The sequence below is a fragment of the Thamnophis sirtalis genome, unplaced genomic scaffold (genome assembly GCF_051295495.1).
Source record: "Thamnophis sirtalis isolate CommonGarterSnake01/CBP01778 unplaced genomic scaffold, rThaSir2_p1.2 scaffold_4, whole genome shotgun sequence".
Taxonomy (NCBI): domain Eukaryota; kingdom Metazoa; phylum Chordata; class Lepidosauria; order Squamata; family Natricidae; genus Thamnophis; species Thamnophis sirtalis.
Genome location: NW_028261384.1, coordinates 88141075 through 88161697, shown reverse-complemented (window position 1 = coordinate 88161697; position 20623 = coordinate 88141075). Strand labels below are relative to the sequence as shown.

At 36.1% G+C, this 20623-nt stretch overlaps 1 protein-coding gene across 1 annotated transcript; it reads left to right on the top strand.

The window, feature by feature from the left end:
- Positions 1–3786: 3786 nt before the first annotated feature.
- On the top strand, positions 3787–20079 carry CD8A (CD8 subunit alpha). The gene is made up of 6 exons (XM_087713324.1): positions 3787–3948; positions 13528–13872; positions 14129–14233; positions 16114–16230; positions 17874–17910; positions 19553–20079. The coding sequence occupies exons 1-6, from the start codon at positions 3903–3905 to the stop codon at positions 19605–19607; spliced, it is 705 nt and encodes a 234-aa protein (XP_087569450.1). The 5' UTR covers positions 3787–3902; the 3' UTR covers positions 19608–20079.
- Positions 20080–20623: the final 544 nt, after the last annotated feature.

The window sequence follows — 20623 nt, the reverse complement described above, 5'->3', positions numbered from 1 at the left end:
AACCTAATCTTGCAAAGCTTCTTCTCCAGTAATATTGTACTGCAAACTAGGGAATACAAAACCTTTGCTAGACTAATTCTAGAATACAGCTCATCTGTCTGGAATCCACACTGTATATCGGACATTAACACAATTGAGCGAGTCCAGAGGTATTTCACGAGAAAAGTACTCCACTCCTCTACTCGCCATCCCTTATGTCACCAGGCTTCAAATTTTGGACTTGGACAACCTAGAACCAGGTTGCCTACAGTCTGATCTAAGCGTAGTACACAAAATTATCTGCTACACATCCTACCTGTCAACGACTACTTCAGCTTCAACCGCAATAATACACGAGCACACAATAGATACAAACTCAAGGTAAACCACACCAAACTCGATTGCATAAAATATGACTTCAGCAACAGAGTGGTCAATGCCTGGAATCTCTATCTGACTCTGTTGTTACATCTTCAAACCCACATAACTTTAACCTTAAACTGTCTACTGTTGACTTCACCCTAATCCTAAGAGGTCAGTAGGGATGTGCATAAGTGCACGAATGTGCCTAACATCCCTATCTTAATGTCTTCATTTATTTGTACCCATTTCTTGTGTTCTTATGCATGTTTATTCTTATTCCTGTTATCTTGTACATGAGTGACAAACTAAAATAAAAAATAAATATTTTGGGTGACAATGGACTCACAAAGAAAAATATTTTAAAATGTCTAACTTAATTCCCTGTCAAATTGAAAGTAAATTTTATTGTTGCAAAACTTTGCCAGGGGAGTTAAAAGTGATTTTAGTTACCAAATATGTAGTTCTGTACTATATTCTAGGAAATCGGTTCCATTCAGTTTCATCATCATCAGAACATTAACACCTCTCTAGTTACTATTTGACTTCTTTAGCATGGAAAATTATTCATTTAATACTCTGCAGTATTTTATTTTTGGATCCCCCACTATCTTCTCATTTTCAGGAGTTTACTTTTCCCTGAGACTAAATACTATTCTTCCTGATTACACTTCAGCTTTTTCTTTGGTCCTCCAGGAATGGTGCCCCTGTTTGTTACTGTAGGAGTCTTCCTTCTCCTGCTTTTCTTGTTCCTTCCAGAAGCTAATAAAAACATTTCTCAGTTTTTTCAACACATCCTAAGCAATCTTCTGGGATCAGTGAAGCATGAGCAATGTGAGGTTTAATGATCTATTAAAATGAAATGCTTGCACATAAAAAAGCTAAAGAATTGTCATCTTCATCTTCCTGCTTTCTTCTTTCTTCTTCTTTCCAATTATCCCAACTTAATCTCAATTGGAATTATAATTATAGAAACCAACTAGCCTACCTGGGTTCCTTCAAAATAATATCATACAGAGAAAATCGAGAAAACTAATATTGGAAGATTATTTTATAAGGCAAAACAGCAAAGCTGAGGGATCATGGGATAAAAACACAAAATAATTATTTCACCCACTAAAATATTTCTCACAATATTTTGAAATTACAGAAATTTGCTCTTTTTCTGTAATGTATTTTTGTGTGCTATGAATGCCTTACACATTGATTGGCACTGGATATATATGCAAGCTAAGCATAATTTTAAAGAACAATCTCCCCCTATGCCTGAAGACAAAAGTTTTGTGTCGCTACCTACTCTTCATTGGTGGGTTTCAAATTTTTTAGAACCTATTCTGTAGGTGTGGCCTGTTTTGTAGGAGTGGCTCAGCAGTCATGTGACTGAGTGGGCATGGCCAACTTGGAAAATGTGGTGAAACTCACTTAACAATGCTCTTGCTAAACAATCAAAAATCTTGGGCTCAATTGTGGTCATAAGTTCTCTTTCTTTTTCTTTCTTTCTTCCTTTCTTTCATCTCTCTCCCCCTTTCTTTTTTCTTTCTTTCTTTCTCTTTCCTTCTTTCTCTTTTTCTTTCTTTCTCTCTTTCTGTTTCTCTCTCTTTTTTCTCTCTCTCCCCCTTCATTCCTTCCTTTCTTTCTTTTTTGTGTATATCTCTCCCACTTACTTCCTTCCTTCTTTCCTTCCTTTCTTTCTCTCTTACTTTCTCTGTTTCTCTCTCCCCCACCCTCACACACGGACATCCCTTCCAATTATATTCATAGATATATTCTATGAATTAAGAACTAATCCTATGATCATGGCATTCTGTGTCCTACAAGCCAATTCACAGAGCTCTTACCACTCTGGGGGTTAACCAAATATGGTTCATTGTCCCTGTTATCTCTTAGCCTTGGTTCCCACCTTTTTAGCAGAGTGGCAGAGAGGGCTAATTTCAAACAGCTTTTTTCCTTTTGCTGAAGCCTGATTTCTCTGCTGCTTAGCGGGTGACCTGGTGGGTGTCCGAAGGTGTTGGGCATGCCACGGAAGGCACACACATGACACATGCATGCACAGACGCTCCGCACTTACCACAATGCAAGGCGCATGTGTAAGGGGGAGTGGATCAGCTGAGAGGCTGGCAAAAGATAAGCCTCTCTTTGCCTACTGCCACGGCTTGCAAAGAAGATGGGGATGGTGGCTGGCGCTCCCCCCTCGCTGCTTTCCCAGCCAGCCACCCAGCCAGGCAGGGCTGCAGCCGGCGGTAAATGAAGAGAGCGCCGGTCAGCATCCCTGCTTCCTTCCTTTGTTTGTTGCCTCTGTTTCTCAGCTCGCGGCTCACAAAGGAAGGAGGCGGGGATGCTGGCCTGCCGGCTGCAGCCCTGCCTAGCTGGGTGTCTGACCGGGAAAGCGTTGAGGGGGAAGTGCAAAGAAAGGAGGCAGGGATGTTGGCTGGCATTCTCTTCCTTTACCGCAGCCTGCCGGCTGCAGGGGATGGAGCGTTTTAGTACAGGGCCTCCGGAAGAACGGGTACAGAAAGCCACGCTAAATTTCACCAACCGGTATGCCCATACCAGTCTGTACCGGCTGAAACCCACCCCTGTTGTTCTTACATATGATGACAAAACATGGATACTAACCTCACAATCAATACAAGTGACGGTATGGAAAGATATATGCTCAGCATTACAAGATAAGATAGAAAGACCTGCCCATGGATTAGAGAATAAACAAAAGTGTATGATATTATCAAGAGAGTGAAAGAATTGAAATGGAAATGGACTGGTCACATAGCAAGAAGAACTCATGGCAGGTGGATCAAGGCAGTCACAGAATGGATCCCACTTGATAAAAAGCATCCATGAAAGAGACCTAAAACAAGATGGCTCAACAATATCAGCAAGTATTGTGGTTCCAATTGGCAAAAGAAAGCTCAGTATTGGTTGGAAACATGCAGGAGAGAGCTTCATCCTACAGTGGACAGAAAATGGCTAAAATGATGATCATCTGAAGAAATACATGACAGGTTAGCTCATACTGCCACCTGATTTCCAACTATCAACATTTGTTCAGATATCAAAAACACTGGCTTGGTGACCCTATGCATTTTGAGGATTTCTGCTGAATAATGGAGATCAAAGTTGGATGTTTTGAGAGCTGACAGAATACTGTTAGTCTGTGATGATCATAATGTTGCTTTAACCTCATTATCCCAGCTGAATCTACATAAATTGTGCATATAGATATACAAATGACATTTGGGAATTTCTAAGATAATTGCAGGAAGCTATGCTAAAATTATGAACAATTATTTTTGCATACCTGCTCCTTTTTTAACTGTTTCCCAAATTGTTCATGACCTATAATCAAAGTAGCTGATTGCCTTCAGTTTTGCATAAAAACCCACCAGCTGCCCCTTCAGGATATTCTTGTTCAATTTGCTCATTGGAAAGCTCAAACTCTTCTGAGAGGGAGGGGAAGTAGCTGACATCACATCCTCTTCCACTAACGGGAACCTATTTCGTCCATCAAATTAATTATAATTCTCCTCTGCCTTTTTAAAAGAAAGATTGCCAAAAGGAAAAAAATGGTCAGAATTTTCTGTCTTCTGTGGTTCCTTGCTCTGATTTTATGTGAGTATCATGCTACTACTTTGGGTTTAGTGGAATGGTATGGGGAAAAGCCTTAAAGAAACAATAATTGAAAAACTTCTTAAAAGTATTTTGAATACGATACAAGGGTCCAGTGGATTTCTGAAGACATGTAAATTTCTTTTATTTGAAAGGCAGAATCCAAGGCTGCATAACAAAAAAATTTCTAGTCTATCTCGTACTATTGTAGCTATGAGTTAAAAGTAAAGAAGGAATCCATAGAAAAGTCAAATATTAGATCTAAATCTAATTTGTTATTTCTGTTGTTATTATATCCACAAATCTTTTTTTAAAAAAAAATACTAGGTGGGCTGATTGGATAAAGGTGAGGGGTCTACAACTGAGGGAAAAAAGATAGATAATTGAAGAAGAAAACAGAATTAATATCTGAGGAAAAATAGTATACATTTGCACATATCTTTATACCTATCACACTATTCCTTTTCAAAGTAAGCAATTTTGAGAAGTAGAAAAGATACATTTTAAAAAATTAAAAGCGTAAGATAACACAAAGGAAAGGAAGCACAACTATAGTTTTCACAAAACTACTTACTGTTCCTTGCCATATCTATCTGTTTCTGGAAGATCACTTTTGCTTTTATGATGCCCACATACTACTTAAAATATTGCCTGTTGTTCTTTAAAATGTTGATGAATTTGTTTTCCAGGTGTTCATGAGTTTCATTCAACTGCACCTTTCGTGGTCTTTCCCTTTCTCACATTCCCTAACACATTTGTTCATTGTTCCTTCCTTTTTTCTTTCTTCCAATATTGTTTTGCAATTTAGTCTCATTAACTTTTTCACTTGAGCAAATAATAATTTCTTCCATGTACTATCATTACTTTTTTTACCAAGTAAAGTGTCTGCCACATTAAGCAAATTAATGTTTTTAAGATCAACAAATTATTTGCTAACATTTTGCCATTTGTATATATAAAATTCATGATCCAACACAAATACTATTATATTTGATACATTAATTTTCTGATCCATATATCTCATACAAGCTAATCTTTGCTATAATTCTCTGTACACAAAAAAAGTATGTATCAATAATCAGCATACCTCTAATGTTACCACATTTTTCTATAAATGCTTTAAACTATCAAGAGATTTTTTTTTTGCAGCAAGCTTATTCTTCTGAAAATTCAAAATTTTGAGATAAATATCTTCATCTATGCCATATGAACAGATTATTAAGGAAAGACAATAGTTTTTAAGGAATCATTGAAAATTTAACTATTATATTACTGATATTAAATATATTGGAAGCATGTAAGAAAATATAGTCAACATAAGAATTTCAGCACTAATATATGGAAATCTGGAATTTTGCTGAGAGTTGTCTCTCTAGATAAAAAAATATTCAGTACTGGTTCTGACATAATTTTAGGTTTTTTTTCAATTCAATTCAGAATAGAGCCGGAAGGGACCTTGGGAATTTTCTAGTCCAACCCCCTGGTCAAGCAGGAGACCCTCTATCATTTTAGACAAGTGACTGTCCAGTTTCTTCTTAAAAACCTCTAATGATGAAGCACCCGCAGCTTCTGAATGCAAGCAGTTCCACCGGTTAATTGTTGTTACGAAATTTCGCTTTAATTCCAGGTTGCTTCTCTTCTTGATTTGTTTCCATCCATTGTTTCTTATCTTGTCTTTTGGTGTTTTGAAAAATAAGTTGACCCTTTCTTCTTTGTGGCAGCCTCTCAAATACTGAAATACTGCTATCATGTCCCTCTTAGTCCTTCTTTGTATAGACTGGTCATACCCAATTTCTGCAAACATTCTTCATATGTTTTAGTCTCCAGGGTCCTAATCATCTTAGTTGCTCTTCTCAAAAAGAGAATTTTATTTGAATATTCAAAAATCTTCAAATAAAATTAACATTGTGACACAGAATTTTCAGGGAGAAAATCTATCTGTTTAATCACTAGGAGTCAAAAATGTTCGCACATAATCAAGTGCAACATTTAGCATAAGAAGATTGGAGAATTTCAGCACACTTGAACTTGAAAGTTCATAATTGTGGTTAGTAAACTGAATGTAATTCTTCCAAATTAAAAATTGTTTGTCTACTTATTTTAATAGAAAGGAGGGAAAGTATTAAAATATAATAATGTAAGTGCTGAAATACTATCATATTTAATTAATTTGTTTAAAGGCTGTATTATAATGAAAAACAGACTGATATAAAGTTAAATGATTGGAATGAGGACAGACAAAAGAGAAATTTTCTACTCATCATTAAACTATGACATTTCCAGCTGTAAATCATGATATTAGCCAGAAAAACGAGACAGCTTGAAAAAGCAATAAGAAAAAAAAAGGTAAATAATTAGTCACAACCAATGTCCACTGTTGTGGATGGCAATTTATATTTCAAAACTAGAAATGATGTGTTTCCAAATATCTGTTTGTCGGCAAAATGAGAAAGAAAATTTCTCATTGTGCCCCATTTGTAGACTGCCCAGAATCATCTGCTTGGCTCCTCTGGAAATAAAAATTGATGAAGGAATGGCCTTTGATCTCACGCAGAAGCAGTCTTCTTTATTTGTCACAACAAATAAAATAAACACCTATTGCTTGACTGCTTGAGTGATTCGTCTAGGAAACTCAATGTGACTTCCAATGACCATTGAATATGTCACTTTCTCATGATTTCTTGTTTTTCATTTCTAAGTCCTCCACTGAGATTTTTTTTTAAAAAATCATTAAAATTTAGATTTTTTTTGCTGCACATTTTCCCACTCTTATGCATTTTTATTTAGAATTTTTCCGATGAGCACGTTCTCTTATTTTTCTTAAATAAATATTTTTTATTCCTTTAAATTTCTTTAAAAGGAATTGTTTCTAATAACTATACATTGATACAGGTCAGCTCTCTCCCACCTACTTTCTTTCACACAGATTGTCTTACATTCTCTCACACACAGAGACTTTCAATTGGCAAAGCACACTGATCATTTCAGTACTATTAAAGGAATTTGGTTTCAATTCTTTTTTCATTCAGGTATGCATTAAATCATTTTCTCCCCATCTCTAGTGACCAAGAGTATCTAAATTCTCACATACTCCTCTGTAATGTGGAAAAAAAGAGCTCCTGACTTCATCCTGCAAGTGTGAAAACAGATAACCACCTTCACTGTAGCTGCTATTGTGGCTGCTTCCCACAGCCCTCCATTATAAGGTTATACATCAACCTTACATAGAGAGGGTAAACCATAATCCCATACAGCACTGTCTAACTATTTTGTCAATTTTGAGAAATTTTGAGAGACATATTTGTAGGACCAGTTTGGTGGCTAAGGTACTAGGCTAGAAATCAGGGGACTGGGAGTCCTAGCTCTACCTTAGGCTCAGAGACAGTTGGTCTAGTCCTCTCTCAAATCTGGGAAGAAGGCAATAGCAAATCATTTGTGGGAAATCTTGCCAAGAAAATTGCAGGGATTTGTCTAGACAGTTGCAAGGAGTCAACAGTGACTTAAAGATATGCACGCACGCAATGCCTTCGCCTTTTGTAAATATGCATTCTCTTAATAACTCAAACAACGAAGATATTTTTCATATATTGAATTCTGTTTTAACTGATAAAATACTTTGCAGTACATTGATAAGCTGTAACTATCAAGATGGAATCTTAAGCTTTCATATTTATGTAAACAATATCCCATACCTTCATTCTCCCAAGAACGCTATGAGTTGCACTAATGTGCAATAAAAGCAATAGGAGCACTGAACCAACAGCAAAGTATTTCAACATTGTTAAATGATTGAAGAATTAAATATAGTGAGTCCTTGGCTTATGACCACAATTGAGCCCAGAATTTAAGTTGGTAAGTGAGAAATTTGGTAGATGAGCTCTGCCCCATTTTACAACTTTTCTTGCTACATTTGTTAAATGAATCATGCAGTTCTTAAATTAGTAACATAGTTGTTAAGTGAAACTGTCTTCCCCATTAACTTTTCTTATCAGAAGGTTGTAAAAGGGAATCACATGACCCCTGGACACAGTAACCATCATAAATATGAACCAATTGTCAAGCATCTGAATGTAAATCATGTGACCATGGGGATAATGCTACAGGTCATAAAATGGTCATAAGTTCCTTTTTTCAGTTCCATTGTAATTTCGAACGGTCACTACATGAACTGTTGTAAGTCAAGGACTACCTGTATTTATTTAAGAAAATTTATATGGCCGCCCAACTCACTCTCAGTGATACTGCTCCTTTACAAGGATAAAAATCCAGTATAAAAACAACAACAAACCCCTTGGTGACAACAATAAATCTTGAATATTTATTTTTCCAACCTGAGCCTGGTTCACCCCAGTGTGCAAGACTTCCCATTATGTCTTTTTTACCTTTGAGATTTGATTAATCAATTTTCAACAGAGATAAAGTAATGTAAAATAAAAATGAACAAAAGAAACAATAGACAAATACAAAAGAAAAGAAAAACAAGAAAATAGGCCCAGGGTACCTGCGAGACCACCTACTGCCACCGGTAGCCTCCCATCGTCCAGTGCGATCCCACAGAGTTGGCCTCCTCAGGGTGCCGTTGGCCAGACAGTGTCGGCTAGTGACCCCCTGTGGGAGCGCCTTCCCTCTGGAATGAGCTTCATATAATCCCTGACCTCTGGTCCTTCTGATGCACCCTAAAAAGTTGGCTTTTCCAGCAAGCCAGCCTGGCCTGAACAAAAAAAAATACAGTATTGATCACTGTTAATTTTAATTCGATTTTTTTTTAAAAAAATGTATTGTCAATTTTAATTGGGTTTTAATTGGGTTTGGAATATTTCATTTAATTTTTTTTTAACTTTTATATCATGTGTTTCTTTTAATTGTTGTGCCCTGAGTCCTTGGGAGAAGGGCGGCATATAAATCTAATAAATCTCAATCTCAATCTTAAAATATGTTTAAAAACTCTATTAGAGCTATATTCCAAATTCATGTAATCTTTCAAGTCTTTTTTAAAAATAAACTTAAGCATTCAATACTGACCGAGTTGGCCAAGAATTTTTACAAAAGAAAAGATAATGTGACATTGACTGATTAACCAAATATATAATTTTCTCAAAAATTGCTAAAGCACACATCTCTGAAATCCAATCTTTTTTATCTTTTAGCTATTATAGGAGCACAAAAAAACCCATTTGTTTTGAGCATGTTAATTCCAAGTTGTATTTTACTCTGCATAATCTACATGTTTTTAAAACCAGAGTCTTCTTTAATAATTCTGTCAATGTATTATATGCCATTATTCCAAAAGTGATGTAAACAGAAGTGTAATTAAAACATTTGAGTTAAGTGCCCCCAAATTTCTTGCATGATGGTGATGATTTTATCCATTCATTGTGTCTTGGCAATTCTATGGGCTAGATCTCTCCAAATCTTCCAATCTTGCATTATTTATTTTTCCTATGTTCTGGCTGCTCTGGTTGCCTGTTACTGCTAACTCTTCCAAACATATTCTTCAATATTAATAACATAGATATTTGGGGAGCTGCTAAAGCATCAAATCCATAGAGAACTGTCAAGATATGCTTTAACTGGATATATATCTACTTTTAAATTAATGGAAACAAAATTATGTTTGCAGTTGCTAAAAAGATGGTACCTTTTTGTGAGTATTTTTTCCATTGATTTTAAGAATAAAGTTAAGCAAAAGCATCAAGTATTCATGTGAGTTCATATCAAAACTAAGTAACCCCAACAGGGCCCAAATATATTTTCTCACTATTAAAGTTGGAAACACTTAATTAGTGCTAATAAATATTGTATTTAGCAACTGCCAAGGCTTAAATGAGTAAGTACAATAACATTCCAATTTAAATTATAGTGGCATTCTGTCTTCCCAAAAACCATTCCTATAAAAAAAATGATACTAAAATGCAAGACCAGTAATTGTTCTGAAAATCCAGATTAAAATTGCTGTCTGTCATAAACAAATTTAATTTAGAATGAAAGATTGTAGATGTTTTACTTTCCCAACTGATTTTTTTCAAAAACCTATCGCTTTGATCAAAATATTTTTTAGCTTAAATGTAATTATTGCTCTTAAAGCAGGACTGGGAATTACATTTATTTTAATCACATTTATTTTACACCGCTAAGGTGTAATATAACATCTATCAAAATCTAATGTAATATGTTCCAGCAGAGTAGACATATTAAATGGGGCAGATTTGGAAATTTAGGAATATAAATCCATAAATATTTAATAAAATTGATAGATACTAGAAGTCCCATCTATGTCCACCATTCTAATGAGATATCCAACCCTAAAGGAAGAAAATTAGATTTACTCCAATTAATCTTATATCTGGATTATAAATCATGTGAGTAGGGGAAAAAACACCTGATGTGGTTTCCATCTTTAAAAAAAAAGTGGAGGGAGTATGGCTTCAGGAAACTAAAGACCGATCAGCCTAATATCAATACTTGGTAAAATCCTAGAAAAGGTAATGAAGCAATGAAACTATGAACATCTAGAGGCAAACAGAGTTATAATCAGAAACCAAAATGGGTTTTGTCAAAAACAGATCATGCTAGACAAAACTTATTGCATTTTTAAACAAAGTGACTAAATTAGTGGACCAGCAAAATGATGTGGACATAATTTGTACTTCAGTAAGGCGCATCATAAAGTAGACTACATCCTATTACTTGTGAAGATAGAAAAATATATGTTTGACAACATCACAATCAGATGAATTTATAACTGTCTGACCAGCCACTCTCAATTTGTATCCTTAATAGAACTACATGAAGAGAAGTATGCAGTGGGATACCTCAAGATTCTGTCTTAGGCCCAATAGTTTCAACATCTTCCAAAATGATTTAGATGAGGGAACTTATCAATTTTTCAGGCTACACCAAGCTGGCAAGAATACTCAATACTCCAGAAGATAGGCTCGAGATTCAGAAAGATTTTGATAGACTTGAATGCTGGGCCCTATCTAACAAAATTAAATCTAGTTGTGAGAAAAATAAGATTTTACACTTAGGCAAGAAAAACAAAATGCACGGGTATAGAATAGGTAATACGTGGTTCAATAGCAATAACTGTGAGAGGGTTCCAGGAGTCCTAGTGGGCAATCACTTAAATATGATCCAATAGTGGGCTGCTGCAAAAAGCCAATGCTGACCGAGGCACATTAACAGAGGGATAGAATTAAGATCATGTGAAGCATTAGTTCAATTTTACAAGGTCTTGGTAAGAACACACACCTGGAATACTGCATCCAGTTTTAATCACCACAATATAAAAAAGATGTTAAGATTCTAGAAAAAGTGCAGAGAAGAGCAGCAAAGATGATTAGGGAATTGGAGGCTAAGAACTCTTGCAGGAATTGGATATGTCTCATTTAATGAAAAGAAAAACTAGTTTATTTATTTATTTTGTTTGTCAAACATGTAAAAGACAACAGGTATACATTTAAACTAATCAAGGAGAGATCCAACCTAGAAATAATGAGACATTTTGTGGCAACTAATCAGTGGAACAACTTGTCTTCAGAAGGTGTGGGTGCTCCATCACTGGAGGTTTTAAAGAAGAGATTGGATAGCGATTTGTCTGAAATTGTATAGGATTTTCTAAGTATAGGTAGCATTTGGAAAAGAAATAAAAATTTAGGTAAAATATTCATTTTCACTGCTGCTATTCTTCCCAGCAAAGATAACTGTAATTTCTCCCATTTTTTCATCTCTATCTGTATACTATGCCAAAGTGGTTCAAATTATACTTATATAACTTCCCGTTTGAGGTTGAAATATGAACTCCTAAATATTTGACCTTTTTAACTATTTCACATCCTATCATTTCTTCTAGTTCTTCCTTTTGTCTAGTATTCATATTTGTAGCTAATATTTTTCTTTTCCCTAGATTTATTTTAAATCCTGACACTTGACCATATTGATTAATCATATTCATTAAGATCTTACTAGTTTCCTGCAGTTGGGTTAATATTATAACCAGATCATCCGCAAAAGCACATACTCTATATTCTTGCTGCTTAATCTTAATTCCCTTTAAGGTCTCCAAGCCCCGTATTTTATTCAACAATATTTCCAAAGTTATAATAAACAATAATGGGGACAAGGGACAACCCTGTCTTGTACCTTTTTCAATTTGAAAAGATTCTGTTAAACTTCCATTAACTATAATTTGAGCTGTTTGCTGTTATATAGCTTTGATTGATTGTAAGAAATGTTCTCCTATTTGCATTTTTGCAGTGTTTTCATCAGGAATTGCCAGTTAACTCGATCAAAAGCTTTCTCACCGTCCAGAAATATGAGCGCAGCAGGAATTTGGTTATTCTTTCCCAAATATTCTAGTGCATTAACAATTAATCTTACATTACTAGATTGCACTACAGAGGGAAAGAAGTGTATCAACAGGATGAGATTCAAAAGGTCTTCCGTAAATTCTTTACAGCGTTGTACAAGGGTGACAAAATTAAAGGTCTAGATATAGAAAGATACTTGGATAAAGAAAAAATACCCATAGTTAAAGAAGAGCAGAGGGAAAGATTGAATCAACCAATAACCTCAGGGGAAATTCTACAGGTAATTAAGCAGTTAAAGGCAGGGAAGGCACCAGGTACAGATGGCTTGACAGCGGCTTACTATAAAAATCTACAATTAGAAATGGTAGAACCTCTCAAGGAATTATTTAATAAGATTAAAACGGAAGCTAAGGTACCCCCATCTTGGAAGACAGCTTTTATATCCCTGATACCCAAAGAAGACCAAGATATTACTCAACCAAAAAATTACAGACCTATATCACTACTTAATGTAGATTATAAAATCTTTACTAAAATACTAGCAAATAGGTTAATGTTGGTTATTCAACAATTGATTCATAATGATCAAACAGGTTTTATTCAAGGGAGACAAGTAATGAGAAGTAATGAAATGGTATAGGATTTTCTGCTTGAGCAGAGAGTTAGACTAGAAGACCTCCAACGTCCTTTCCAACTCTGTTATTCTGTTATTTGGTTACTTATTAGGAGCTGGTAATGATGGAGTATAAGTGCATTTCTAAAAAATCTTGTAGTCAAAAGAATTGACCATTATCCCATTTATATCAAAAAAAATCTTGTAGTCAAAAGAATTGACCATTATCCCATTTATATCAAAAACCTACTAACAATTCCAAGACTAAATTAAACATCCTTCTAATGTGCTTTATTGCTCTACACCTTTTTATCTGCATCTTGTTTTCTTTAGTCTATGTTGTTTATTTCTTTTAAAAAACAGATTTATATCCTGCCTTTCCTTTAAAAGCAAAAGACAACACTTTATATTTCTCCCTTCTTTTTTTTCTCACCACCGTGTTGTTGTAGGCTGTGCTGGATTTGTTATTCCATGACTGATCAAAGCCACTCACTCAGTGGCTGTGGCTGGGAACTGACTAGAAAGTGGGTTTCCACAGTCCTAGGTCAGCACTCATTTCAGAATTGTTTAATACTTTTTTCTTGACTTCACAGCCGATCCAGACAATCAGAATGTGTTTAAAATTCTTGAGCTGCAACTGAACTTTTTCCCTCTCTTTAGGCTGCTGTGAGTCCCAAACAGACCGACTAGAAATCAGTATGATCAGCAATCCTCTTGAAACTTTTGGAACCAAAGTGGAGTTCAAATGTGACACTGATCACGTGGATGCTGGCGTTTTCTGGGTTATTCAGAAATTGAATGGCGTACTCCACTTCATTACACATGTTACATCAAGATCTAAAGAGGTAACAGGTACTCTTGAAGGCTACAAGGCTACAAAAGCTGGCAGCTACTACCAGTTAACTATTGCCAACTTTCAGGAGAACCACGAGGGTACCTATTTTTGTGTGCGCCATCGCAATCAGAAGCTGCTTTTTAGTACAGGCATCCCAGTATTCTTGCCAGGTATGTTTCATCATAATTTTTAGATTCCCCATTAAAATCTTCTGCTCTATCTTGTGGTTAGGGATAATACGAATCAGGAGAGAATTGCTTGGCTTTTCTGCATTTTCTTTTCTTTTCTTTTTTTCTTCCTTTTCACTTATATCTATAATGATTTTGGAACCATTTAAAACTATGGTGAAGAAACATTGTTATAAACTATCCAGCCATTAACCATGAAAACCGAAGAAAAACACTTTCATATCTATCTTGTTTGCAGTGACAACTACTCCTGTGCCTTCTACCACCACACAGAAAATTTCAATCACCACCAAAGGACTGATAAAAGAAGAAGCTATGAAATGTCCCAATTCTACAGTCAAAGGTATGTTTCCTTAGTCTACTTCCAAATTAGATGCCATATCACTTTAGGCTCTGGGTTTAACACAAAAAACATTTCATGTTGAAAACAACACACAGTTTTGATTTCCATCAGGAGAAAATAAGGGAGGTCAGTTCAACAAGGAATTGAATGGATTTGAATTAAATTGAATTGTTCAACAAGTAAAGATGTGCTCATGTAATATTCCCCTGCAATGGGTTACAAAGGATTTTTTACTGTGGTACTTCTACGTATCCTCTTATTTTCCCACACCAAAGGCCATATTTTTCACATGTGTGTTTTATATATCCATCCAAATGCAAGTTCTACAGTCGTTCCAAGTTGTCGAGAGAAGCATGTCTGGTTATAGCTGAAGATTAGCTGAGCAGAGCATCCTGATACCTCTTCTCTGTCTTTCTTCTTCCAATGGATCTCTTCTTCTCCAATGGAGCAAAGAGCTGGAAGGGCTATTTGAGCCAGAGAGGAATAATGCAAGTCAATTAGCAATGCAAACAAAAGCCAAGGGGATGGGGCAGTCCATATGAGGTGGGTGTAAATGTTTTCACTGGAAAGAAGAAAACTACAGACAGTCCTTGATATACAACTATAATTGGGCCCAAAATTTATGTTGTTAAGTGAGAAATTTGTTGAGTTTTGCTCCATTTTATGACTTTTCCTGCAGTCGTAATCACTGTAGTTGTTGAATTAGTAACCCAGTTGTTAAATGAATCTGGCGTCCCCATTGGCTTTGCTTGTCAAAAAGTGGACCCTGGGACACTGCAACCATCATAACATATGAACCAGATGCCGAACATCTGAATTTTGATCACATGACCATTTGGATGCTACAAAGGTTGTAACTATGAAAAATGGTCATGTCACTTTTTTCAGAGCCATTGTAACTTTGATGGTCACTAAATGAACTGCCGTAAGTCAAGAACTACCTGTATAAACTACTTGAAGATCACAGCCGCTATTGCTGTTCAACTAAAGAGATTATGCTACCTGAGACTTCTCAGGAAACAACAACAGAATGAAAAACTGCTAGTGACCTTCTACCACTGCACCATAGAGATATTTTAACTTAGGGCACCTGTGTATGGTTTGCCAATTGCACAGTGGCAGATAGGACAGCGCTCCAAAGGGTTCCCCACTCCTCTCCTTGGAAGAGCTTTGTAGCTCCTGTTGCCTTAAGAAAGTTCAAAACATTCTTAAAGATCCATCTCATCCTGGGCACCCTTTTTTTTAACTATTACCATCTGGCAGACAGTACAGGATAATAAAAACAAGGACAAATAGGCTGAAAAACAGCTTCTATCCCAGGGTAGTAACTATTTTGAATTCTACAGTATAGTACAATATTAATGCAGTAACGGGTTTTCAATTTCAATTATATAGCATGTGAAGGATGTGTGTTTGTGTTTTTATTTTTATAGTTATAATGTACACAGAAGATGGCATTTGACTTCATTGTATGATGTGCAATGACAATAAAGTAAACTAAACTAAAGCATTACAGAACTTATAATATCATTTCAACATATCAGGAGTTGAAGGTACAACTTCACAACAGGATCAGATTATTAACCTCCCTTTTTAAGCATGAAGTAAATATAAGGAGATGAAGCATAGTAGGAAGATGTTGGAATTCAGGGATCTGCACTGCAGGATAGTTATTTATAACTATCACAACTACCTTGTGAGCATGGGATGTGTTTCTAGGCTGGCAATTAACAATGTTGCTCTTCTAGAGCAAGTTGTACAACACAAACATGAAACTCATCCTAGCAGAACAATTTTTTTTCCAAAATAATAAAACATTATCAAAAACTGGAGGGATAACATTTTTGAAAGCATTGCTCTTCTTTTGCTTTATATTTCAGTAACAACAAATGCAAAAAATACAATGTTCTCCTGTGAACTTTATATATGGGTTCCCTTAGCTGGTGTTTCTCTCCTTCTGCTGATAACCCTGATAATCATCATATCACTCTGCTGTGGTAAGAAGATTTCCTTTAAACTATGTTTGATGTTCAACTGTTGGCAGTTACTGAGAGATTAGTTTAAATTTATACATATATCTACTCACGTACTCATGGACCCCCTTCTAGCAGCTTGCTTCTTGTTTCTGGAGTGATTATTAATACTTATTCACATAAAGAACTAGTTTAATTAAACCATTCTAAAGCTATGAAACATTTCTGATGCAAATTTAAAACCACTCTGCAATCCACGTGTCCACATGCAAGAGAAAAATGAGAGGAGAAGCGGATGATTGCTCCATAATAGTATTCAAAAAGCTTTTTTCAGTTCTGATTGAATGATGAAGAATGGAAGGATTTATATTCTTTGCAATCATCTGGTCATTAGCACTCTGAAGATCTATTGTTAGCTCTCTGAGAGTCTGAGAGTTGTTGAGGCCTTTGGGGGCTTTATCTGTACCCTCAGGGTCGCCTGAATCAGGGTGCAAATGGGTGTGGAACCTTCTTGGGACTGTTGGAAGGACCGGGTTGTAGACAGGAGATATAGGAGGTATTGTATCTCTCCCCCTCAGTCAAGTGAGGGCTGCACAGTTTTAACATAGATGGTCCTTTTTACCCCTCTTTCCAACAGTGGTCCTCTCTATCCAGAATGTGGCCTTTGCTAGCCTCAAAAGAGTGTCTTTCAAATGCAGATGGACTGCTGAATCTTGTCCTGATGGGTTTCTCCTCCTATGTGGCAGCATGTGCATGTCTGAAGATGAGCAAAGAAATCGAAGAAGAGAACAGAGGAAAAAAGAGAACAACAAATGAAGCAACGTTGTCATTGCATATGTTGCAGGAATATCTGCAAAGCTCAGGAGGATTTTCAACCAATACAACATAGGTGTACATTTAATTCCAAGAATATACTAAGGCGGAAGCTTGTCCATCCCAAGGATAAATCACCCAGACACAAACTTAGCAATGTGATATATGCAGTACAATAGAGTGAGACATGTGCAGATCTATAGATTGGAGAAATAAAACAACCACTTCACAAATGCATGCCACAACATAGGAGGACAAACTCAGCAGGACAAGATTAGCAATTTATCTGGTGGATTCAGTAGGACCATTGGTTTGAAAGAGGGGTCAAAGAAGCCGTCTATATTAAAATTGAGCAGCCCCCTCTCAATGGCGAGGAGGATATAACACCACCTATCTCTTATCTACAACAAAGTCCTTTCAGAAGTCTCAAGAAGCTTCTACATCCACTTGTTCTCTGATTCATGTGACCTGAGGATACAGATAAAACTCCAAGTGGTATCAATGATTCTTAGAGAGCTAATGACTGATCTTCAGAGTGCTAATGACCAGATAACTGCAAAGAATATAAATTCTTCCATTGCCCATCATTCAATCAGACCAGAAGAAGCTTCTTGAGTGAGAAGTGAAACTTTTTCTAGAAAAAAAGTATAAAATCCAGTTGCTTTTTGAAAAGCATCTTTGGGACAACCATGACTTGGATGACTGATAACCTCCATAGATGTCTCCATCTACTACATCTATTTATCATCATTATAAATTTGGGTAATACAGTATATCAAGATATAAATAATAGCAAAATAATGCAAAACATTATTTCCTCGAATATATATACATATGTCTTTTTCCTGCCAAAGGTTCAAGGCGAAGCAGAAGAAAATGCAAATGTATACGGTGAGTTTTCCATTGTACTGTCCTTTTCATACACTTAAATTGTACTGCAATGGGATTGAAACATTCTATCAATCTCCAGGCTGATTTTTAAACTTCAATATTTAATTGCAGAAATAGGATGATATTTAATGGACATGAGTAGTCCAGAGATTGACACCATATGATAAAAAATGTTATGAGTTTGGCAAAATGCAAACTGGATAGCTGGCTTTCTGGCGTAAATAGGTTTGCCAGATCTGGGCTGCAAAAATCCAGATGACTGTGTTCCATTTGCTACTATCTAGCGACTCTCCAGATTTTTGTAGCAGATATCCGAAATGGATTCCTCCCAGTATGGTACGGTACATCAGAAGAGGTAGTGAAAATCTGGCATACCAGACCGGATCTATACTAATGGTGGCTTGGCCATGCCCCCAAACTTTGGTCAGAACCTTTTTTAAAAGCCTTTTTTCTCTGCCAGTTCAGGCAAGGGAAAAGAGGTTTTAAAAACTAAGAGAGAGGGGGGATGGAGGTGGGGAGAGAGGGAGGAAGGGGAAAAAATCACTTTTCAGCCGGGACTCAGCAAGGAGAAAAACAAGTGCTGTCACTTTAAATCGGAACTGAGCATGTCTGGCCGTGGAATTCTGGGACTTGAAGTCCACAAATCTTAATGCTGCAAACTTTCAATTGAAACCTGCTTTAAATTGAAAAGCTGCTCAAAAGTTTGCAAAGTGACATTCAGCAGATTGTTTCTGGGTCAACTGAACAACAAACTGGATAAAAGGTAGGATTCTTATATGGTTCTGTTTTTGAAGTTTTGGAGTTTGTGCAATATGGGCTTTGTGTTTCTAAAAGGATTTGGATCATTCCCTGCTTGTAAATAAGACCAACCTTTTTAAAGGCTCATTATCTCATTATCTCTCTCTGGCAGGTATGTGGAATGAGCCTTTCTGGGAGTAATATTTTATTGGGAGGGGAGGTGTTGGTTGCTTCCCATAGAGGAAAGGGAGGGAGAAAGAAAGAAAGGAAGAAAGGAAGGAAGGAAGGAAGGAAGGATGGAAGGAAGGAAGGAAGGAAGGAAGGAAGAAAAAAAGAAAGAAAGAAAGAAAGAAAACAGCATTTAGGGCTAGAAGGCTACTCAGAGGTCATCTAGTCCAACCCCCTACTGGTGCAGGAAACCTTACATTGTCTGGATTATTCTGGTGCCTCTAACAGAGAGGAAAATTGCCAGAAAGGAGAAGGAGTTTACTAGAACAAGGCTGCATGCAGAGGAAGGCAGAGATAGTCCTTGACTTATGTCTACAATTGAGCCCAAAATTTTGGTTGCTGAGCAAGAGCGTTGTTAAGTGAGCTTCACCACATTTTACCCAATCCATGACATCTCCTGATGAGTGACATCAAGTTGGCCATGCTCACTCAGCCACATGACTGCCAAGCCACACCTACAGAATAGGCAGTAAAAAAAAATTTGAAACCCACCCATGGCCAATATGTACTATCACTAATAAATACATTTTTGTGATTTACATAATCACAGTGAACAGGCAGTCAACCAAAGATTACTCCTTTTATGAGAACTTTCAAAATTAAAACTTGTCCATTGATCCAAAAGGATTGGATACTTTGTATGACATGTTTTTCAAACTCTGTCTCTTCTTTTTAGGCCAACAAATGGAACCAATGGAACTCACATGAAACCATTCCAGAATAATAAGTAGGACATGCTGTGTCATATAAATCCAGAGACTCTGATGTTCTTGTAATAGTTCTCTGTTCATATATTAAGAATGATTGTCTTAGATCATATCTTTGAAATCATATGCTACGTTGTTATATTTTATCATTTACTCAGAAATCAGTTTCTCTGTAAGTTAACAGGTTATGAATTTACTCCTGCAGTTGAACATATTGTCATGTTATGAAAATAAAGTCAAAATATTGTAGTTTAGCCATAAAACAATACTTCAAAAATATGTAATACTCTTGTGATAGTTATGGATATAATAATGATGAAAAAACTAAAAATTCAAGGAATGTTCAATAACATTTGTTCTCTGGGTAACCAGATGTAAAGAAAGGGAAGCATTATCTTGTCTTTCCTCATACACATACACATGTCTATCATTTTTGTTGCAGTTGCCTTCTCTTTTTCCACCTTGGAGTATTAATGTTCAATAACATGGGAGGATGAGTGAAGGGATGCAAACATGTATACACCAAGAAAAAGTTATGGTACACCCCCAAATCTCTGAATTAGCCTATAGAAGGAGTGAAGGGAGATGATGTTTTACTACTAATCAATGCAAGAATATAATTTATCCTATTTTAAGAAGGATTAGAGTATACAGAAGATCTTCTCTAAATGCAATTTCATAGCACTTCAAGGTAGAACTGGGGAATACCTTATCTGAGACTTCAAAGTCAGATAGAATAGTGATTTGACTCAGTAAAGAGCAGCTTTTAAAAATCTGATGTTATCGCAATCATTCTATGTATAGTGGCAGGAAAGAGAAACAGTTTTGGCTACACTTGAAAACCAACCTACCATTTTGTCACAATTCCATAGATCTGTAATACTTTCAAAATGATATTGTCTGTATACTGCAGAGAATAGTTTATGGTAACTATTGTTTTTCTTTGTTCAACTTAAAATATTCAATAAGCTAAGTCAAGATAATATTAAGCACTCAGTACTCCCATTTCATCTCCCATGCCCATAGCAAAAACTGATGCA